The sequence below is a fragment of the Glandiceps talaboti genome, chromosome 2 (assembly GCF_964340395.1).
Source record: "Glandiceps talaboti chromosome 2, keGlaTala1.1, whole genome shotgun sequence".
Taxonomy (NCBI): Eukaryota; Metazoa; Hemichordata; class Enteropneusta; family Spengelidae; genus Glandiceps; species Glandiceps talaboti.
In genome coordinates this window covers 21,748,180-21,773,430 of record NC_135550.1, presented here as the reverse complement: position 1 = coordinate 21,773,430, position 25,251 = coordinate 21,748,180, and the positions used below count along the sequence as shown (strand labels likewise).

Genomic DNA, 25,251 nt, shown 5'->3' with positions numbered 1-25,251 from the left:
AATGTGATAAGTACTAATAAATTGGTATAAGATCTTGAAATAATTTATTTTTTATTTTAGTGCATATTTTAATAAAATCATGTTTAAAAGAAAATGAATATGGTTATGTTGTTTTTGAGTGGCCCATTATATACACTGGAACATAAGACACAAGATATTCAGATAGCGCCCTCAACGGCTGTAGGCTGTATGTATTACAAAGGAAGAATACTTTGTACTGAATTTCAAGCTGTAAAAGAGGAAGTGAAGAATAATTTACTAGGAAGTATTAAAACTTGTCCTTTTAATTTATTTTCAGAATACTGACTTCTTGTGTTTGCACATAAATTGGTAATTACTGATCAAAATCTTTGACAATGGTAGTCCCTGGTGCAACCCAGAAAATATTGTATTGCCCCTAGCACACTTCTCTGTGAATACTGTAGATATTGCTGGATGAGCAATTAAATACAAGGCTGAGTGATGGCGCTGTTTAAGGTGTGAGGACCACTTACACTCGAATTGTTAGGATTACATTTTGTTTCTTTATGATTAAATTGACACTGCCCTGAAAAGCGATCAGTTATGATTTATGAAATGGGGGGGTCCACAAGTGATTAAATGATTTAAGTCTTAAAAAATAAGACTTGATATTGACATTTTATGTAAAATGTAAGAATGGATCAATATATTAAATCACAGTGTGGATGTCGTATATAGAGTGACACATCTTCTAAATGAAAAGGTGGGGGAGGGGGTGGGGCTTTGATGGTCGGAATGGAAACGAACTTAAATATACCTTGACAAGTCAAGATGAGTCACATTGAAAAAATAATACCCATATTCTGTTAGTAAAAAAAGTGTTTATTTAAAACTGTTAAATACATACAATGAAAGAATCTTTAACATCGCATTGCCAACAATACTCCTGATCCTTAATCCTTGTGCTCTAAAATTCATGGCAGATGTATTCAGATTTGATAAAAGTAGAAGAATGTCACTCCTTAGATTTCGTTATATTATTGTGAGTTAGAGAAAATGGATACAGAGTTATGGTCTTGGTTATTTTTCCGAGAGTGAAAAAGAAAGGCATATTGCTTATATCAACATTACAATATATATATTATGATTATAATATGTAACACATCACACATACATTTGAAATTATATGTTTGAATTTTACCAAGAAGTAATTGTCATGATTGTACGTAGAGTTCTTGATTAACGATAACCTTGAATATTATATGAATGGCCAACCACCAATATGGCAATAACATGAAAATACAAAACCGAAAACAGGGAAATAATGGAGAGTACACTTCTTACCCTCGAAGAGTGTGCAAAGATTAGAACTTTCTTGGGCTCAAATTTAGACGCTCAACGCATTACATGTTGTAGTCCGTGACATTGTGAGTGCGCCCTCAGCGTTGTAATTGTTAACAAAATCCAGGTGTCCATACACCGTTACTGTATATGGGGTTGCTCTCTTCGACATCATCAGGAAAATATAACGGAGCCATGTTATCCTTATAGTATTGGAGTCGATCCTTCATTTCTTGCAGCTTGTCCTGCATTGCTGGATCATCTACTAGGTTGTTTGTCTCATACTCGTCATCTATGGGAGAGAGTCGTTATAAATTCATGATTCAACCAGGAAAAGGTTTGATAATGTACAAAAATGTGCGAAATAGGTGACTTTTAACCTTTTGAAGGAAAAGATTCGGATGGGTGTTGGCTAAACTAGTATGCGTACTCATAAACATGTTGACACGTGACTAGGGAATCAACATGACACAGGTTCATCCAGCAAGAGAGAGAAAACCAATATCAGCAAAATTGATTAAAAATGAATATAGATTATCGCGTGTGGGGAGGGGGGGGGGTTAAATCGTTTCAGTGATGAAGATATTTTCAAGAAAAGTGGTGAGATGATGAATATATCAATATACATCCTGTTTGTAATCATCGACGTCAAGTCTCCAACGTCTATGATATAACTTAGACTACAGAAGACAAACAAATTATTGACCATGTTTTGTAGACCTTGTTCTCTAAAACGTGTTTCTGTACTAGGCATAGAGCTGATCATTTCATTCTGTCAGACTACAATAATCAAAATCATAGTCGTTCATGACAACGCACCTTTTATATTGAAGAGAAATGTATTGTTAATGTTCTCTTGATATAAAGTACCATTCGGGACATAGGCACTTGGATCCTCAGGGGGGCGAAACCAGTCATCTGGAATGGCAAGAATTTGTCACGATGAAAATAACAAACACCATGTATCATCATGTATACATTCTGTCTAAACGAGTTAAGACTTCAAGGCATACTTTGGCAACTAAAGTGTTAAATCGGTAGATTTAGAAATAAGAAAAAAACTTTGTGATAAATCAAGAAAACCTGAAACGTTCTCGATCATCCATTAAAATACAAGCAGTATCAAGCAATGAAGATCTCACGCATGCTTGTCACATGTATCTATTACTATACTTTCTATTATAATGTAAGATGGACTCTCGCAATGTTCGAGAACTGGGTTTACCTAGCAACGCTTCAGAACGTAATACGCATGCGTATACGTTCTGAAGCGTTGCTAAGCGTTGTTGGTTTACTAGCAAGCTATTGCATGCTTTAGATCATGCGCACTTACACTTTGAACAACACGACCATGTGCGGTTACGTGTTTTACTTTCTGTGTATTTGTAAGCCTACACATTTGACATTTAAAACTTGAATTTGCTATATTTTACACATGTTTTAAAACATCAGTTAAACGTACTATATACATAATGCAACGACTCTGTGTTAGTAGTTATATGGTTACTTATATTGATTATGTAATGAAACAAGTTTATGTGTGAATGATTGCGATCATGTGGGTGGGAAGTCACACAGTTTCGTTCATAGATTTAAAAATAAGTATAACGTATACGTGGAGACTGACCGAAAGGATGTTGAGCATTAATAACTATACGTTGTGGAACCAAATTGAAGTATCCCTCAAAATACTTGTAATCACCCATTCTGGAAATGAATGAAAATATGGTATCGTGAGAAAGGTGAAATGCAATATTGTAAGATCGTCCACAAGAACAATTTTATCAACATAACGACACGACCTTATTCACCACAAATTACAATGTAACAGCCAGGTATGGATGGCAGGACTGACCTTAAAGCAGCAGCAGGGGTGGCTTCATGTGTATCTAAATGATGTAAGATTTCAGTACGTTTTGACGGGTCACCTCGACACATAGTATCCCATTGGTCGATACCATCTAAGTCAGGGTCTGCAGATCAAGGACAAAGTTTAAAAAGGACTTGCATTCAGACTGTGCAACAGACACAAGACCCGAAATGTAAACCATTAATCTACTCGTACCAATATATTCATTAATCTGAGTAACACGGAATTGTTATCGACTGGCACATAGGATATCAACATGTGTTGTTATGCCTGCTCATGACGAAAAGTATACACTTTCTCAGACCTGAAGATCGCACAAAACATCTCTTCCCAGTGGATCCTCCCCCATATACTCATATACCTTCCCCATATACCCATCTATGGGAATTAGGATGCGCGGGGGGGGGGGGGGATTAATCAGCCAACTTTCGTAAAATAGTTAGTGATGACAGTAAATAACTTTTTTTTAAATAGTCTATATGCAACACAACAAAATGGGTAAGCATAGCAAGTTTGCTGTCTGTCCGTATAGCTATGCACATACAAGTGTCCCTGTGTGTCTCTATGGTGCATGTGCCCGTCCTCCAGTCCATATCTGGCTAGACGTTCAACCGGTACGTCTGTCTGTGTCTCTGTGTCCGTTACATCCATCCATGCATCCATCCTTCCATCCATATATCAACATAATACATATAGTCAAGGTCTGCTTTGCTTACTTACCAGGTGTTCCACCTGCGAGCTTCAGTAACGTTGGAAACCAATCACTTACGTGCATCAATCTACAGAGACAAAAAACAAACACATTTACTGGAGATTGCCGTAACTAGTGCTAAATACTATGCGAATTATCATTGTAACTTTCATCAGGTGGATATATTTTCTTGAATTAGTGAAAATCAAAGTCGTATACAAAGGTTATCAGGTCTAATAACTGAAAATCAAATATTATTATTTATACTTTTTCATATCATATATACGATTTCCCAACTCACGTTCAGTTTATTATTATTTTTCATTTTATTAACATTATTTACTAAGATATTCTTAATTTCACCAATGGCATGAAACTATTCTGTTGAAAGTTAATCACTCAAATTATTGTATTTTTGCAAACGTCTCTTTTCTTCATTTAAAAAAAATTTCATAAACAACATCACTTAAGTAATAATAATGGCAAGACAAAGGCAATAAGTAGTAGTACTACTACTAGTGTGAATAAATAGCATGATCACAGTTTCTAATAGTTGGCCAGTCCGACTTCAACAGCTTCTATAGCTGCAAAAAACTACTAAGGGTGTTGCAATTCTTAAACTGTGCAATTTTCACCATTTCATTTATTTTCATGGAATTATCGACTTGCTCACAATTTACATATTTTCTCAACACTCTTTCACCGAGAACGATAACCACTCTCCATTGAAATGAGACGATATCAATCATAAACTTACTCGTGGTTGACGTATTTGGTTTTCTCTAACATACTTCCATGTGCAAAGGATGGTACTCTAATGCCGCCTTCCCACAGTGTGGCCTTATTTCCCCGTAATGGATAATTACTGCCGCCGAACGCTATGTCGCCACCGTTCTATCAATGAAGAAAACAACTCTCATTGGTTCCTGGATTATACACTGTATCATTCCTGCTTCGATCAAAATATCTACAAACACCAACTTACAAGTGAATACGTGGTGACCGTGCCTGCAAGGGACACTTGTAAACGTACGCGTTATGCTTTCTTTTCCCAGGGTCGTTATTAGTTTCGTGTCGAGGGTCTACTATGGTTTCACATATGTTTGTTATCCTTGCCAATCATTTCAAAAACGAGTCTCCCACCAATAGAGAATATATATATATCAAAATTCTCTCGTTTAAGTTTTGTAGATATGTGATTTTATTTTCCACCACTTTGTTATTTCAACGAGTATTCGACGATTAAGTTACTTATCCGTACTTACATCACTTTGGAATATAAAGAGGGTGTCGTCCCACATTCCTTTATCTTTCAACGTCTGTGTAACATTTCCAATAGCTTCGTCCAGGGCGCCCATAACCTCTACAAATCAAACCCAAATACTTCTTTAGTATACACACGTCCAACAAATCATGACAAGTATAGGAAACCCCCACAGTAGGCATGCTTTGGTATTGTACATAGTCACGTTATGATGTATTACTTTAAAGCTAAAACATAACACAAATTGTTTAACATCATCGACAACATGAACTTTCAATCCATATACATTTACATGTAATCTCAGACCACCACTAGATACTCCATGTCATTGCGTGAGGCGTGACTAAGACCTAAGTAACGAAAGGTGTTGACGATGACCCCTCCCAAACTCCTCCTCACCCCATTCCTTGAATTAGGTAAATGGGGTCATGAACGACAGCAGATTTATGGTCTCGTCTAAAACTTATCATTTGATTATTTGACAAATGATGATATGACATGACTTGGACGAAGCTAGCCTCATTTTCTCTGATGCTGTCAGATAATGAACATATCTTGGCATTGGCTATCCTTCTTACCAGCATACGGTCGTCTCAGTGTGTTATTTATTCCCTCGGCAGATTCTTCGAATCCTGGAGGAGGCTACAAGAAAATGTACATCATTATCTAGTACATAATGTAATAAATGTGCCACTTCAATGCAACTATCTACCGTCGAATATGTTTCTGCTCACACTATATTCGCTGATACCGTTTGTCGGGTGAAAGTGAAAACAAACCCAGTCATGTAGGTGGCCCATGATATGATAGCATCAAAGGTCATTGTTTACCTGTAAGTCTTATTGGTCTATGTGGTAATCAATCACTAGGCTAAATCGTTACCATTACCATACTAGCCAATGCTTACCTGTATTCACTGTGTATCGGTCAACACTACAAGTAACAAGGCAATGATCAATGCTTACCTGTATTGGTCCATGTGGTAACAGAAACGGCAAGTACAGGAACAGAGGTACAACTGGGTTGTGCTTCTCAATAACCATTTGTGCTCTCTCGGTAAACAAGAACTGAGAAAAAAGTACTATTTACTTTAGCATCAATTCATCATATTTAAACTTCTGTCATATTTTCCAATCGGACCTCTTGGACTTATTCATACACAGTATGTAAGTTAACCCATATGATTCCATTTACTCCCCCCCCCCACACCCTAATTAAATCATTATCTCATAGTGTCTAGTGTCTCCCAGGAGTGTCTACATTGTTCAGCTCATCAGAAAGAAATCATCAAACAATTGTAATACTTTCGAATTCGACCTCAATTTAAAAAAAATCACCAATAAGCATCAATAATGTCAAAGTCAGTTGTTGTGTTTTAGATTAATATTTAATATTTAATATCCACCATTAATTATATCTACTTACCGTAGCGTGAGTTCCATTTTCATGAAGCACAGCGCCTGTATTATCACGAAAATCTAGTCCTACGCCCTCCTTTGGTCCAAAAACTAAAGACAAAGCCAACAAAGAGTGTATATGAACCACCATCATAAAGAAAAGTAAGTTACGATGAGTTACTAGGGTTTTACAAGATGTGTGAACATTTACAACATGTAATAGGAATACACAAACAGCATAAGTACAACGATTTACATCCGATACATTTACCCAGGAGCGTCATAGTCACAAGATGAACGTTTAAACTTTACTTTCGATGACGGACTGTTTTGAATCAGCACAGTTTAGCACAAATTGTTAGCGTTAAAGTTATAACTTACATGGTGAATTGGTGATATGACTGAAGTAATCTGACAGAAAACCATTGAGAACACCGTAGAAGGAATCGAAGCCACGCCATAGTGGAGTGTATTTCCAATTGCAGTAACCAAGATGCCACCTACAATAACAAATAAAATATACTAGTACACCATTGTTTTATATAGATAGATCTAATTCTGGCCCACAAAGCTTAAAACTTATAATTTGTGGTTGGATAAATGTTTAGCATATCATTTGACAAGAAACAGATATAATAAATATCAAAAAAGGAATTTTAAAGAAGAGTTTGAATTTTAGCACGTAAAGATGTCTACACCCATGTAAATTGCCTCATTTGTTATTTCAAAATATTCCACGTATCCATTCACCTGTTAAAGAATGCAGATAACTTGTGAAGTCATAACATGTAATACTACACAGTGAACCTATGTGGTTACATCTCAATGAGATGAGACTGCAACTGACATAGCTTACCCTTTAGGTATACGGTGGTAGAATTTTCCTCTAAATCAAAGTCCTTAAAACGTGCCTCCCCAAGCAAAGCTTGTTTCTGATCGTGTTGAAACGATAACACTCAAAGAAATGTCGGGTTCACCGTCTAATTATTTAGAAATCTATCACCTAGTTTATTTTCCCCATAGAGTTAACACAATACTTAGTGGCCTTGTTGGATTCTAGCATGGCTTAATTTTGATGTCATTTTCACCTCTATTTCAAAGACTTGCACGACGACCTCTCGTTTTTTAAATGTTGATTTCTTTAACTGAGAATCGATTGAAGATTCCCAGACAAATGTAAGACGCATACGAAATCAGAGGAGCACGCCACTCGAGGAAATACAAATAAATTAATTTTCCGCGATTACCCAGAAACCCCAAATTGAAACCCTAGTTCACCTTCACTGTTCTCACTGTGGTCCACTGTTGCAGTATTCTCCAGAACCCAAAGTTTATAAAAAAAAAATAGCTTTATTGCCTGGAGTGGCGTTCCGCTTAAAGGGATTGTGCCGACTTACTTTCCAACCATGTGATTCATGTATCCCAGTTCTTTCAGCTTAACAGACAGCATTGTATAGTTTAAGGGTAGGGCAAAAGGCTGCATTTCTTCGATAACAAGATGCTATATAAGGGGAAAGGATAGTTATTTAGACTTCCTACGTCTATATGTAAACGTTATGAACGTTGTTATTTGTTCTCCCATTCAAACATTTGACAAAACCAACACATCCTTGTCTTGTGCATTATGAGAAATATCATGGCGTTGTACGATTTAAGGATCTTCTAAATAAAGCATTATCAGGGTTAAACAAAGAAAATATTTCTCCACCCCTCTTTACTAAGGCAGAACCTTCAGTAGTCACTGAGGGAGGACTGGAGTAAATGTGACCCCCTCCCCCGATTCTGTTTTCTAAAAAGTGGACTTGACCACCCTCCTCCCTGCTGAAAAACCAACAATTGATTCACTGCATGTTTGTCAGCAGCAATTTGACTGCTAAGTTCTGATATAACGTTGTAATGGTGGTAGCGGTGGGAGGGTGCAGCTGTGGAATGTGGAACCGGTGGAGTCATGCCCATAAATCACAAAAACCGCAAAATTAGATAATATTGGATAACATTGTGAGTGAAAGTACATATGGCCCTTTCCCAATTCCTTTTTTCTGACATACCTCCCTCCCCAAGAATCGATTTGTAAAATGTCACCTCCTAATTACTCCGCCCCCTTGTAATTACTGAATTCTTCCTATCCCTCCCCTTAAGACATTTTTCAAGTTTTCCATCCATGCTAAGAATGATAAAATATAGATTTTACATTGTGTATCCAACCATAGATGTTGATCTAACATACCTGAAGACCCACATTGGCTGGATATCGTCCGGTTAATATAGCAGCTCTTGACCTGTAGCCAAGAGTAAAGTTATAAGACATGTATAAACGAGGGGCTGAAACAACCATGCGAGAATTACAAGGCGTCAAATTTCCACTTATAGCAGGATTTATTTATCCGTCACCAACACATGATGATGATGATGATGATGATGATGATGATGATGATGATGATGATGATGATGATGTATCGTCACATCATATACACATAGACACTTGATCAGGCACACAATCACCTGCAATGGCAGACAGTGTTGACGCGCGAAGGCAAGACATACACCCCCCCCACACACACACACAAACGTGCATGCATGCATACATACATACATACATACATACATACATACATACATACATACATACATACATACATACATACACACACACACACATACATACATACATACATACATACATACATACATACATACATACATACATACATACGTGTAAATAAATATGCATTCAGGAACAAATGAATACTTACGGTGTGCATGCTGGTTGTGAATACATATTATCGAAGATGACACCATTTTTGGCAAGGGCATCTATTACTGGTGTTTTCATTCGTTCGTTATTATAACCAACGTCATTCCATCCTACAAAAGCACACAGTAAACAGCGGCAGTGTCATGGAACATGGAATTTGTGTGTGCTTGTATTGTTCAGTTTCACAGCATATTGAATGAGTGTCTGTTTATCTGTAAATGAAGCTATACCTTTCATTGGTTGTGGTGATGGATGATAGGACACAACGTATAAATGTCTGATTTTTGTTTACACCACAGACAAGGAAATTATCTGTGTTCTTGTCTGAGTTACAGCAGTGATAAAATTAGTACTGACAAAACTAGTGACGTCATCAATGTATCACTTTTTGTACATGACGAATGTCGTCATCAATGTATCTCAATTTTTGTACATGACGAATTACGTCATTATTATTTTCTTTTTTTTCCTGCACACGAAGAGAGATACCGTCAGAATAGTCATTTCTTTAAATTAGTGACGTCATATTGGTCATTCCTCTACAGGAGGAGTAACGTCATTAGTATGTATCATTCCTCTATAGAAGTGACGTAATAAGTATTTATCATTTCGCTATAGAAGTGGTATCTGTCATTTCGCTATATCAGTGTCTGTTATTCTATTACACGACAACCAGCGTATGTACATAATGTAGAATGCTGTAACGATGATAATGTTCGCTAAGAGAGCACTGCATTATGGATCAATGAGTATGAACTTACCTAGGTCATCACTTAACACGAGGACAATGTGTGGTGGCTTGTCCAGATTTCCACACCTTCTATCTGTATTACCGGGGTAAAAAAGAATGAAACGAATTAAATACAGATTATAGACAAAGTTCTTCACCTTTACCTATTCAATACAATGCATGTACTTGAGTTTGACAGTACTGAATATGAATTCAGTACGTATAGAGTTGGACACATCCATGACAACATATAAATAAAGTCAAATAGCAGAATTTCAAAATTATAGTTTTTTAGCTCTAGTCTCTTGGTTTAGATTAAAAATACTATTTAGCAAAATTCTTCTATCTTGGTCTTCTTCTGTAGATGAAAGTGTTGGACATTCATTGTACAGTGTGGAGATAACATCACTTTGTTTCTCCATACAATAGACATCAGACCATCACATTTGGTGGCCTTTCTATTGAAACAAAGTGAGGTTATATCATGTTATGTAACATAACAAGTTACTTCGCCTCGAACACAGTGGTTTCTATCCCACGAGGTTACTCATATAATTTATATTGCATTTTATCAAAGAGGAAATATTTTGACGGATTCTGTACAGTGGCTTGTTAGTGCATTGAGTGAATTTGAATTTCCATAGTTTTTAAAGTATTTTTCAGTTTATTTTCAAATTCTAATATTTTCACGAGGGTTGGACTTTATTGTAATGTTCAAATAGTCTAAAAGAGGCTTTATTTGCGATTAGTGATTTCAGACTGAAACGAATTAAAAAGCTGATCTCATGTGAAATAATACGTACGGTGTTTATGTTACTTGAATGGAAAACTGTCAACACAACGTTGAACAGAATTAACGACAGCAACAGAGTGATGTGTAAAGTATAAATATGCAAGTACAAGAATCGATTTCATTACCTTGACCTTCTGTTGGTATTTGTGGTGTCGTCTTTGGTTTGCTTGTAGAAAGAACCACTACAAACGAGAAAACACGAGAATTAAACATATTGATGATTGATTTAATTGATATGTGTGAAATGTACATACTTGATTCTACACAAATAACCTTCATTGCTGGGAATAAGTAGTCACATGCCAACTTGATGACTAAAGTCTATCTCATTTTGACACCATTGCAAAGTGGAAATTAATAAGCACTCATGCCTTTAACAACGATTCATTTACTTTTTAATATTATATTTCTACAGAACGTAGAGGGAGAACTGCATACAGAACAAATAACAAAAACGTTCTAAAGTAGCTGCCATATTGACTTTTTTCATTGCTCTAGACAGTATCTCAATTGGTCAAAAGTGGGGGTAAAACATTCTAAAGGTTTCTAAAGGTGTTTTACTGAGTGATGTTTCTTTTCTATCTAATATTTGCAAGACGTCCAATTTATGTAACTTGTATGCTAATATTGAGAGGTAAAATTTCAAATTTTGCGTAGACCTAAACTTGGACTCTATATCCTGTGTAGAATGTACCTGTCCAGGATTCAATACTACATGTGTAGATACGTATTAAAACCAGATGCCAGATCTGAAAAGGAATATTTTTAACGTGTGTATGTACACTTGATAACAAGTCACATCAATACGCCGAAATTGGTCAAAAGGACGTATCATTTGGCAAGGGTAGTTCTATACAATAAATGAATGCCTTTATTGTAGTCACAATAACCCTTTCTGGCAAACTGTTCCAAATGTCTACGACATATTGACTGGAAAAAATATTTACGTATATCCAATCTGGATTAAAATAATTACTAAGTAATTACAATGATTTAATTGGTGTAGTAATAACAATAACCCTTTCTGGTAAACTTCCAAATGTTTACAACATGTCGACTGAAAAAATATTTTGGTATATCCAATCTGGATCTGTCTTTAAATCATTTCAATCTATATCCTCTTGTTGTCGAAGTAGATACTTTGAAAAATACAACTGGATCATGGCGAATATGTAAATGGAAAAGTTTATACACTTCAAGCAAATCAATTTCATTACCTTGACCTTCTGTTGGTATTTGTGATGTCGTCTTTGGTTTGCTTGTAGAAAGAACCACTACAAACGAGAAAACACGAGAATTAAACATATTGATGATTGATTTAATTGATATGTGTGAAATGTACATACTTGATTCTACACACTGTTACTATGACAACATCTTGACCAATAGCAAGTATATGTATATAGAAACTCTCGACTATCATCATGTGTGATGTTTGGTTTTGTACAGCGATAAAGTGCATCGCGTTAGGAACTAGGTACTCATTAAAATCATTTTATTAACATTTTTGACAGAATGAGTGACAGCGTTGTGACTGGATACTAGTAATATTCGATGAATATGATCTAGCAGTCACTAAGTTTTATGTGTTTATCATCATCATCATCATTATTATTATTATTATTATTATTATTATTATTATTATTATTATTATTATTATTATTATTATTTATTATTTATTAAACTTTATTTCGGGAGAGAAAAGAACGCAAAAACGCTCATAAACATCCCATAGATAAAAACTAAGCTTATACATAAAAAACAACATTTTAAAACAAGTAAGACTTTAAAAAGACGAACTGACAAATACACACATGAACAAATAAAAGCATTTAAATATACACAAAATAATTTATGAATCCCCGAAGCGAGGGTTGTATCGGAATTGAGCACCCCTGCAATTAAACATCAGTTTACGTCTGAAAGCCCCAAAAGTGGGGATTATGCTTTATATTACTGATCAGACTTTTCGAAAATAGCTCGTCTATGCAAGGGCATGAGGCAACACTTCTGGTGTCTATAACAATATTTAATAACATGAATAAAGACAATATAACAAAGTTCCGTCAAGTTCTTGTTTATAATTATTTCAGTATCTTGAATCGATATTTAATATCTAATTATGATTATACACAGAGAAATACATATATTGAACTCGATCGAATCGCGCTGGAATATAATTATAATACAGAGAGAAATACATATGATTTAACTCGATCGAATCGCGCTGTTTATTATGGGAAGCCGTTCAGGCCAAAAGTATTATTTTATTTTAGCTATAGTATTTTATATTTTTCGTACTTACAAACTAATTTTAACCGTTTATGTACTTTTATTCCATGGTTACATTATTTTAATTGAAATAAGTTTTCATTTATTTGAGAATGTTGTTTTATTTTTCGTCAAACCAGAATTTTTTAAAGGATTATATATAATTGAAAGTCAAAGTTAAAGTTATTTTATTTTATTCTTTTAATTTTAAAAAAAAAATTCAACTTTTTTTTTTTTCTCTCAACTTTTTTTTTTTGGCCGAGTCTGCTGACAGGCGCCGGTGCAGAACACGTCGTGCTTGTACCCGGCGCCTGTCACGAGTACGAGGCGTGACCTTTGACATCCATGGCATTACGTACACGTTCTATTACCTTCGAAATTGATCGCTCAAACATTATATCAGATCTCAACACTCTTAATTTACGTGTGATAGTATCTGTTTTTTACGATCCATGTGCAACGGGTAAAGGTATTTCCAAACGGTCAGTCAGGTACTTCTAGTACGAGCGCACATGTTGACGTCGACCTGCTGTATTACATACGTAGACGTGCAGACTGTCGACAGTCGCTCGCGCCTTTCCCCCCCTACGTTTTATCTAAACTCCGATCCGGCGCAACACTAGTCTAATCGCAAACTGATATCGAGGGCCGAAGGCCCGAGTGATCGAGCAATTCGGCCCTCGAAATCAATTTGCAATTATACTAGTGTTGCGCCGGACCGGAGTTTAGATAAAACGTAGGAAAAAAAGGCGCGAGCGACTGTCGACAGTCTAGTAGACGTGTTGTTCTCAACTTTTCATGATATATGCATGTGTACTCAGAGAGAATGTATACTACAATGTACGATGAAGTAAACTGAATCTTTACAACAACAACAACAACAACAACAACAACAACAACAACGACGACGACGACGACGACGACGACGACGACGATGATGATGATAACAAGGCGATAAAAGCTGGTTTAGGTTGATATGTAATACAGCAGGTCGACGTCAACATGTGCACTCGCACAAGAAGTAGTACCTGACTGACCCATTGGAAATACGCGTTCGTTTTCCTCGCGTTTTTGTTCCTAAAGCTGTTTTGCTCACGCTCACATTATAGTGTACCATCTTATTTCAATTCTGGTCAGTTTCACAATAATGAATGTAATTGTTATTGATGCAACAAACTTTAGTTGTTTTAGATTAACTACCATCACAGGGGCGTGTAATATTGCATAGATTGTTGTTTTCCAGGTCTACAGACTAAATATAACAACCTTTTGAATATATATTCCTACCTGTACAGGGTATATTTATAGTATACGTAGTACTATAGATCGATACATTTGTAGCAGCAAGATTCGTATGATATTTTCCTAAGAAAACGGAAATCTAAGCAATAATACACGCCCCTGTGACTACCATTACCCTTTGCACATGGATCGTGTCGTGTCCTACGTACTACATCATGTAATACATCATACATGCGGTCATAACCTTAACGTGACGGTGTACACATGTATGTACGCGGCTGAAGTCAAAACAGATACTATCACACGTAAATTAACAGTTTTGAGATCTAATATAATGTTTGAGCGACCAATTTCGAAGGTAATGAGAAGGTGTATTTGACGCCGAAACACGTCGTAATGGATGTCGAAGGACATGCCTGTCACGAGCACGACGTACTCGTGACAGGCGCTGGTCATCAGACTCGGCCAAAAAAAAAAAAGTTGGGAAGAAAAAAAAAAAAAGTTGAAATTTTTTTTTTTAAATTAAAAAATAAAATAAAAAACTTTAACTAAAAAATATATTTTGACTTTCAATTATATATAATCCTTAAAATAATTCTGGTTTGGCGAAAAATAAAACAATATTCTCAAATAAATGCAAACTTATTTCAATTAAAATAATGTGAACATGGAATAAAAGTACATAAACTGTTAAAATTAGTTTGTAAGTACGAAAAATATAAAATACTATAGCAAAAATAAAAAAATACTTTTGGCCTGAACGGCTTCCCATAGTTTATACGTCCCTGCTGCGAGGAATGCTCGAGCATGGCAAGCAGCGCGTCAGCTGTCGCGAGTGCACTAAGCGTCGATTTTGCACCATGTCTCTCCGTATACTTTTTCTTTTATTCTTTTTTGGAGTCTTCCATATTTATATAAAGTTTTCTGCGATTATTAGAAATGTTTCATTTTTTTAAAAGACAAAAGAGTGTACAAGTACATATATACATATAATATCCCATTTCTGGCCTTATAACCAAAATAACAAATACGTAGACATGTATATGAGTTTATTAAAATATACTATAAATAGGTAAGTATGTAAATGTGACTAATAGCTAACTTGGGCCTTTATTACCTGTATATCATTATCATTTTCGGATTTCATCAGAATTGTTGCCTCATGCCCCTGGTCTATGACACGAATATCACTTAGTAAAACAGTGATATATATGTATTCGAATGCGTAACTACATAATTATGTGATCTCTGATGTGTATGTGGTGTATATGAGTGTGTGTGTGTGTGTGTGTGTGTGTGTGTGTGTATATATGTGAGTGTGTTCGTGTCTGTATACATGATGTATCACGTATGTGACGAGAATATAAAATGCATCGTACTGTTTAGAATTTATTATATTAAACTTCGAAATACAAGATAAAAGAATCTGTTGTTTGGTATATTACCTTTTTCATTGTCAGACGAAGTCTCGCAGTTGTCCGAATTCTTCCATTGCACTGAAATAAGAGCGAGAACGAGACTTCGATTTGTAGAAGACTTACAACGACTATAAATTTGAAAGGAGAGGGGGGGGGGGGGGGTAATATCACGTCACAAGTTTTCCTGACATTTAAATTATAATTAATTATAATTACATTTTGTTTACTTTACAGTACAATAGTCGACAAATGTCCAAAAAATTAACAATAGGTGAATGATTTGATGGCGTTGTGACCGAAGATTTAGTTTACATTGATTATACTGGGACAATAAGTTATGAACAGTGAGTGAAATGACATCACAAACGACCGACAATCGACAGACGAGAGTAACTTACCTGCAAACACCAACGCAAATATTATAAGTGTAAGGCACACCAGAATCATCACTACTAGTATACCCTTCTCGCGATTATTCAGCTTATTGCTTTTACCAGTCTGTTCCTCATATCTCGGTTCTGGAGCACCGCCTTCTACGGAGTCCGTGTAGGCCGGGTTATCGTAGGCAGCCTATCAAATGATAAATACGGTTTTGTTGTCATCAGACAAGTAACAAGTCATGTAACTAACTTGAAAATGACATGGAGGTTGTCATTTGAACGATTGGTGTCGTATTATATGTATATATACGAGCCGCTAATAGACTTTAAAATTATGTTGAGAAAATATTAAGCTGATGAAGGGGGAAGGGAGCAGTTGGGTGGAGCGGGTGGGGATGGTGTTAGGCAACATGCCATGTGAAATATATATACAGTAAGACTAAACGGGTTCAATAACATTCATGTAGGGTATAAATGACCCGTGTTTGTATTACTTCGTCAGTAAAAAGTAAAAAAAAAATTAAAAAATCAAAACCAAATCTAGTATATTTGGTAAAATGTCAAATACATTATAATTATAAATAATTATCTAATCTTTCTTTTTTGATGATTACGTCAAAAACAAGTTGTAGAGATATCATGACGGTATTAAATAGCTACAAATCAAGAGTTCATTGATCAGTACTGTATGTGACAGATTTTACATCTCATAACTCGTGATCAACAGGTGTCAGAAAACAAGGCACCCGAGAGTGGTTGTAGTCTCTCTCTATGCTGCTATGTTGATGACTATAAGGAATGGAATAACGACTTGAAGCGTTGAAGATGACTAGTCTGAGAGTGTATGTATGTAATGGGGAATTAACAATATGGTGCTAGAGTTCGTACATCTCGTCAGATAACTAGCGACTTATCCGCCGAAGGCTTTCTTTTATTTCCATATATCAACGCTGTAGCTGTCTGCCTGGAAACGTTTTACATTTCAGTAGTCGGGATACTTTCGTCATTTGTAATCCTTTATCTTAAAATAAATGAAAAGTTACAAACGATGTTCTCCATGAATGACTACCATAGCAATAACTGTCAGCATTTCACTCGAAAAATGAGTTTGTACCTTATACCTTGTAGTGTTCACTTCCAAAATTGGGCCACCAGGGACTGTAACTGGAAGGTTCTGACGATAGTGGTGGTGGGCGTTTAGATAGACCTAGTGGGGTGCTGGTTTCTTATGTGGACTTTGAATGTCTCACAAGACTGAATGTCAACAGTAGTTTGTGGTAATAATAAGCTGTTCCACAATGTCGTGGCTTCCGGAAAGAAGGAATGGATGAAGGTGGTTGATGTGTAATGGTACATTTTAAGTTGTTTGTTGTGGGTTCTTCTACTTTGCGTGATTTTGGGCCTGGTGTAATTTTGTGAGTTGATGCCTATTTTGTCGTTTAGGATTATGTGTAAGATTGTGAGCCGTTGAGTTTTTCTTCTAACTTCTAATGTGTCCCATTCTAGTTTTTGTAGCATATCTGTAACACTTGATTTTGGTTTGTAATCCCTAAGTACAAATCTTGCTGCTCTGCGTTTAACTTTTTGGAGGGTTTCAATATTCTTGTGTGCTCCTGGGTTCCAGGGTGCTGATAAGCATATTTAAGGTGTGGTTGGACTATAGTTTTGAACAGGTTTTCTTTGACAGTCCTAGAACAGTGATGACAGTTTCTTTGAGTGAAGTTTAGTATTTTGGTGGCTATTGTGACTGCATGACATGTCTGCTGATCCCATTTCAGGTTGTGTTAATAATACCCAAGTACTTAACTTCTTTGACTTCTTCCATAGTGGTCTGAGATATATGCCACCTTGGTCTGTTTAGTAGTATTTACTTGGACCTTTCTTTAGTGGTGTGAGGTACTCATAATATAACCAATGTTTCACAACGTATGCTTTTATAAGATTACACGGTATACTAAAGTTAAATTATAGGTAACACTTTAGCAAATCTCCCATTCCTTATTCCCAACTGCAGCCTTCGGCACAAATTTCACATTTCGCAAATTGGTATTTTTCAAAAAGGCTTATCAGAGCATACCATGACCTGTATATATACCGTGTTTCAAAGGGCGAAAGAAATATGTGGTACTTTAACGATACCATATCATATTAATGGTATTATACAAGACTGGACATGCCAACGGAGAGTCGCTAAGTACATCATCTTCACTAGTACGATTCTCAGAAAGGAACTGCGGTTGAGCGCCATGAAATCACGGGTAATTTAAGAGACCTTGGTGTTACATAAATCCGATCGAATTGCAGAGATTTCAACTTACTTTATCCTTACTAGATAAGGGAATGGAATTTCTATTTTATACACAGACAAAGGTATAGTAAACCCACGCTGACCTTACACCCTACGATTAACACAATCACTGAATTGGCTTGCCTATACCATGGATTGCTGAAATCGCGAATAATGTATCGAAATCTAATATTCTGTGACAATCTCACACTCAGGCAGAAGTGAAATCCACACAAGACGTAGAGTGATTTTGTTATACTTGTTTTTTCTGCATGTACAACTATAGACAGTGGAGGGGACTGTGTATACGTGTGTCAGCTTTGCTTGATTGCCATTTTGCAGAGCATAAGAAGTCCTGAAGTCCTCTCATGTCAACGGGTTCTAGTCTGTTTTATTTGGTCAAGGAGCCACTATCACCTAATATACCATCTATACAATGGGTATATTAGAAATGAAATATACATGTCATATATTTCTTATTTCTATAGAAATTAGACTTTCATCGACTGTGTATTAAAACTAATTCATGTGTCATTATTGTTTCTACTGCACGGTAACTATATATATCTCGATGACTACAGGAAGGTTTGATCTTCGTTCTGTGACATTTCGCGCGAAGTACATGCTAACCAATACAGTATATCTTCAAAGGTAAAATAGGTAGGCTGTTTTTAGTTAAATCTATTTATGCAAGCCTTACGTACAATATCACACAATAGGTTATTTATTTATTTATTTATTTATCTTTCATATACAGACACCATTTCGGTGCATTAACACTGTTCTCCCAATGGAACCTGTTGCAAGATTACGTACACAGAAAACAAACAAACAAAAGGGACAAACCAAAAGTTACAGACGGACAGTGCACTTTAAAAGATATCCACCCACATTAACAGACTACATTCTTAAGATGTCTTTTAAATATCGATGAGTTTGGAGCTGATCTTATGGATAGGGGTAGATTGTTCCATAGAACAGCACCACTATAGTGAAATGCCCGTTTCCCATATTCAGTTTTAACTGTAGGGATGTATATGTTACCTTTACTGGCCTGTCTTGTGTTATGAAGATGAATTTGGTTGGAAAGATTGAACATTTCAGTGAGGTAACTAGGTGCATTACCTGTTACGGATTTGTAGACGAGTGTTGCCAGTTCCCCATACTCTCTCCCACTTGTCCCCATTGTTCCAACCATGGAAGTATAAGGGGAGATGATACAACCGTGCTCTCAATTCCATTCGAAAGTGTTCGCAAACTATTTGACCATGAGCGAAACTGTTCGCATTATCGTTTTAAAATCATTTGAATGACACTGCCCCCACCTTGTCAACTGTTACAATACCACCCACCCGTAAACACACGTGCTGCTACTCCTAAGACTACATCTGTTATTCAGTAAAGTATGTGTAAAAAATCGACCAGGTCTCCAACACAGTACCTCTAGACAGCTTTGTACGTATCTATCCAAAGAGAAACTCTGTGACCACTTCGCAGCAAAAAGATTTGTGCTGAGAGGAGAATTTGTGATAAGAGGGTTGCTTAACAGAGCTACATGAGAATATGTCGACCTTCTCAGTGGTTAAAACGTAAACATATTCGCCTCGGATAAAATAAAGGATGGTTACCCCAAAACCATTAAATGGACTCTGACCTGTACTATAACTATTTGACAGACATTCTGAGTAACTGAACACATAACACTGACAAGACAACTTACATGATGGCGTGACATTTTGACTCAGTTTCCCTCGTCGAAGCTCCTACTGTAGTCGTTGACTTCAATGTTCGCCTGCTTTAAACCTGTCTCTTTCGGTAACGTTCACAGACACTAGGCTAGGTATAATATGGTCGTTTTGTGCAGGTAAATAGGCCCCGCCTCGTTCCCAGTGACATTTCGATCTTTGTTTAACATGCATGATTGTATACCGTGCATATTCATAGTTCCCCTCTCGTTCATGATTGCACAGTTACTTGTCTGTGATGATTGTGCATGTTAGGGCTACTGATAGGTCACGTGACTCACTGGGGTTGACCTTATATAAACTCTTTCACGTTTTACATTATATTTTCTACCTCTAGACGGAACTTTCGCGGAGATTGTTCGCGCACTCAAAAATACACAATTGTATTTAACGCAAATGTGTAGCTTTCTATATATAGGTCTAGCACACAGTATTTCACTGATGTCAAAATTCTTTGCATGCTAAAGTTTTGTCCTTTGTTGGTTATTCAATCGCCGACACGCACCAATTCATCTTTACAAGGTTGCAGTAACTTGCGCTGAGTGTGAATGGAATGATGTTTGTGGATTGGATTCTTGGCGTTCTTGATTCTGAAGTAATTATTGCAGTGAAAGGTAACAATAAATGCCAATCTAGGGATATAAGCCTCTATCTTTTTTCTCTCTGGGATAGGGATTGGGACACCAGGAACCAACTCCCACACCCTTCCTTCCTCATAGTCACAAGATAGACATTTCATCCCCCCTGCCCCCAATACAATAGACTAGGTGTAACGACTTTTGTTATTTCTAAGTTGTCCAAAGATCAGTTTATACGTAGGGTCTATGGTTTATATTGGAAAATTCAAATCACGTCTTTCTAGTTAATCATTCACGTCATTAATCAAGGTTGATTCACACTATATCTCGACCGAATTATTGGACATTACTTTAATTATATTTCTACAGTTTTTTTGTTTTTGTTTTTTTGTTTGTTTGTTTTTTGGTCGAGAAGGAAGTTAATTCAATTACCTAAAAAGTAATTTTTTTTTTGCAACATTTAACAAGATTACCATTACACAATAATATCATAAGCAAAAAATCATTTATTGTATAAAATTTCTCTGACGAGTGCGCCAAATGTAGTATGGCTCATTTGCATTCCGAATTTAAATAATTTTGCTTATCCTTCAAAAGATAAACTGTTGTCAACATATACACACTAAATTGCACGTTCACAAAAAAATAGTGTTTTTAGTGAATACTTAAGTTTCGTATATTAAAGCTTAAATGTTGAGATATACTTTTACACTTCAGACAGGTCGGAAAATCTTGAACACATATTGAATCCCAAAATCTAAATGATACTTACAGTTACAACATCTGTAGGTGTACGGTCTTTATGATAGCGTGCATGCACATGAAATGTTACATTGATCTCACTGCGAACCGTGACAAATAAACTGTTTTGTGTTTGAATCTTCTATTTGTTCATCCAATAGTGATGCATCATTTTATATGCTTTGCGCACTACCAGTGAGTATATTGTTTTACATAATTTTGTAAAGTGACAAAAAACCCTTGTGTGAGAGCTGAAAAAATCACACCGTTTAATTGAAACTCTACACTCTGGTTTGGTAGTAACATTGCACATTTTTACATTCCAACACTATTGTGATATAAAAAGTACTCTATATACAAGTTGCAATATCAATATAAATTAAAGGCAGAGTGATTGATGAAATATAGGTGGAGTTGTCAGAGAAACTTGAAGTAACAATTGGCAATTGATAAAAAAAACACAGAAAAACCCTTTACATTTTGAAATGGAAGGATTGGTTAAAAAATCAAATTAACTTGCAAACTTTGGATTTGAAAAAGTTATTGTATCCTGATGTGTATTTTCACGTTTATTTCTATTCACAAAACACGTTGCTACCTGTAAATGGGGGTAAAGTATACGGACTGTTGACCAGTGTGTGTGTCATGTGCGCTCAATAATTGTGTAAGAGCTGCTAAAATGTTTTATCTGAGTACTTGTAGTCATTCATCACTTCATCTGACGACACACGTGGCATATGGTGATCGTCAGTTTCGAGTATAAACATATCTGAAGTAATATGTCCGCTAGTTAAAGGTGATATTGTTGTAACTGACGTGAGTGATAGCCAAATAGTTGTACCTGAATTAAATGACAAACAGAGTAAGTAAGTGATGAATATTTAAACCAATATCCTATGTATGATGCAAGCCTTCGACGCATAAACTGTACGAGACATCGTGTAGTGGCGATCACGCCCTATCAGCCACGGTGACCACTTTCACTATTCAGTACGGACATGAGAACGTAGGGCCAACATGATGCTCCGATATTAAAGACGTATATATTTTACAGACTATATTTCACATTTTCAACTCATTCGTTAATGAGAGTTAAACCAAGGTGACAATGTACGTTCAACCATGGATCTATAATCAATGATAGATACATGGTTCAACCAGGCAAACCAAGCCAATGGCGGTATTCATCCTCTAAATCCACTATTCGAGTACTGTCGTTGCAAAGACACACACACATTGACTTTTATAATGCTTCACCAACGCTGTCCTTACGGATAAGACTTATGTCCAATGTAATACTGATCGGCGTTACCGTTGTCACTGGAGTTGTCCGGGGAACTTTGAAATGGGAACTTGCATCTCGACTTTTGTAACTTGCGTTACCCACTGTGATATAGGAAGATCTATCTGTAATGGACGAAAAAGAAGTTTGAATTTAAAAAAAAATCTTTTGATATTCTTGATTTTCAAACAAGACAAACACTTTCAATGAGGAGATAGAGAGAGAGAGAGAGAGAGAGAGAGAGAGAGAGAGAGAGAGAGAGAGAGAGAGAGAGAGAGAGAGAGAGAGAGAGAGAGAATTTGAAAAATATGTCGTTGATGGCGCTGTCACCCGTCTTCCCATGGCCATTTCCCAGGCAGCTCGTATTTACACCTAAAATAAATTACCACTTCGACTTACATACTTACCAGTTTTTGAGCTATCATAACTGTAGGCAGATGAGCTGTCTCTAAATCCGGAATCCATTTTACTCGTGTACTGTGATTTGCGAGGTGAGACAGTGTATCTAGAACTTCTGACTGGAGTAAAGAGTGATTTGCTAGGTCTGGAAGATTCCCAGTGGAAAGGAGGCTTACTCAGTAAAGCTTCGCCGCAACTCAGACCTTTAAAGGACCTCTCAAAACCAGGCTCAGGAATTTTTACCAGACTCTGATAACATCAATATAAAGATACATATTTCACATCAGTCAACAAAAGTCAACAAACTTATTCTGTAACAAGGAATTCCGGTAGATAAACAAATCAAGAAAAAAAGAAGTAAACAAAACAAAACATAACTACAAAATAAATAAATAACACACACGCACACACACACACACACACGCACACACATACACACACACACACACACACACACACACACACACACACATATGAATAGATGATGAAGCCAAAATATTGTTATCATTACCATTACAAAATGTAAGAGGTCAATAGTTTTACGACAAGGGTCAGCAGCGGTGCATGTACTTATTTGCGCCAAATAGTGACGATGTTATAGGACTGACATAACGATAAGCTATATGACACAAGGGTAGTCTGTACATACCTTAGCTGTGTAGTTGCCTTCACACGGTGCTAAACCAACAAATGTATACGTAGCAGGTGGATGTCTCTTCAGGTATTGTGGTTCATCTGCACTTGCTCCAAGTACTCCCTTGAGACTTTTCAGACGCCTTGGTCGCTTAGTAACGAAATTAAACAAAGGTAAATTGTACGAGGTAAAGACAGGTAAACAAGGCCGTTTTGGAAAATGACCGAGTATGAATGAGAACATTATGTGTTTATTTATCTATAGATTTTGGACCATATAGTTCCACCAGTAAATAAAAGATTCACTGAATCTCAGGAACAACTCATACCTCATGACCATGGAGGTGACTATAGATTTATATATCATTTAGAAATAACACAAAACAGAAATGAACAGATTGATAAAACTTCGAAATTCCCATACTTCATTATTCGTGACGACGAGTTTGATTTTAATTAGCAGACTCTGAGTTATACATATTGTGGCATGGGAATTCGTCACCACAACTTGTACAATGGGAGGATTTCGTGAGATTTATAGCGTTGGTCATAGCATATTGTCAGGTGAGGCCGTTCTACTTGAATTGTCACGTGCTTCCACAGGAAGCACGGGAGCCATATTACAAAACAAAACAAAACAAAACAACTAACAAAACAAACTAATAAATAAATAAATAAATAAATAAATAAATAGATAAAAACAATTTAACATTTGTATGATTCTACTTATAAACCTTAAACAAATTTAAGTAGCATCTATGTCTTACCTGACATATTGAAAAGAAAGAATTGTCGTCTTCCCAAAATGTCAGACATTCTAAAAAAAAAAGACAGACAAAAAATGAAATATAATATTCGACAGTATTTTGTAAAGACATCTAGTAATTACCAATTAATATTAAGTTCTTGTCATATTAGTTTACCAAGTGTCTGTGGTTCATATGTTTTCTATCGAGTTTATCTGGAATACATTGGTCGTTTAAGTAGCTAAGGTAAGGAAAGCTGATACTCAAATCAACATTATAAAAATAATTTGTATAAGTGTTGAGATACTAATGTAGTTCTCTAATTTTGTTATGATGGAAAAAAACGCAAATATTAAAATTGACGACACCCCTCTTCTTCTCGAAGAATAACTTTTATACTTCCTCCTCTTTGTTGTGGCGTTCGATCCCTGTCTGTCTGTCTGTCTGTCTGTCTGTCTGTCTGTCTGTCTGTCTGTCTGTCTGTAATTCTCCCTTCCCCCATTTTCGTTGATACTATACGTACCTCACTTCAAGGACACGATATATATATATATATATATATATATATATATATATATATATATATATATATATATATATATATCGTCGATATAACTGGACAATGTGTAGCAGCTGTACAATTCATTTACTGTCGGAAAAGAATGCACATGTGATGTCGGCATTTATCATTCCAGACAAGTGGTAATAATAGTCTAACTAGTTCATA

At 36.1% G+C, this 25,251-nt stretch overlaps 1 protein-coding gene across 1 annotated transcript; it reads right to left on the bottom strand.

The window, feature by feature from the left end:
* Window positions 1-911: 911 nt before the first annotated feature.
* LOC144445513 (arylsulfatase B-like) lies at window positions 912-16,180 on the bottom strand. The gene is made up of 18 exons (XM_078135101.1): window positions 16,132-16,180; window positions 12,020-12,076; window positions 10,928-10,984; window positions 10,041-10,103; window positions 9,278-9,389; window positions 8,752-8,803; window positions 7,922-8,025; window positions 6,906-7,024; window positions 6,553-6,635; window positions 6,093-6,194; window positions 5,706-5,769; window positions 5,129-5,226; window positions 4,621-4,757; window positions 3,893-3,951; window positions 3,158-3,275; window positions 2,930-3,009; window positions 2,122-2,220; window positions 912-1,594 (listed from the first exon to the last, which is right to left on the bottom strand). The coding sequence occupies exons 1-18, from the start codon at window positions 16,178-16,180 to the stop codon at window positions 1,416-1,418; spliced, it is 1,632 nt and encodes a 543-aa protein (XP_077991227.1). The 3' UTR covers window positions 912-1,415.
* Between the last annotated feature and the right edge of the window lie 9,071 nt (window positions 16,181-25,251).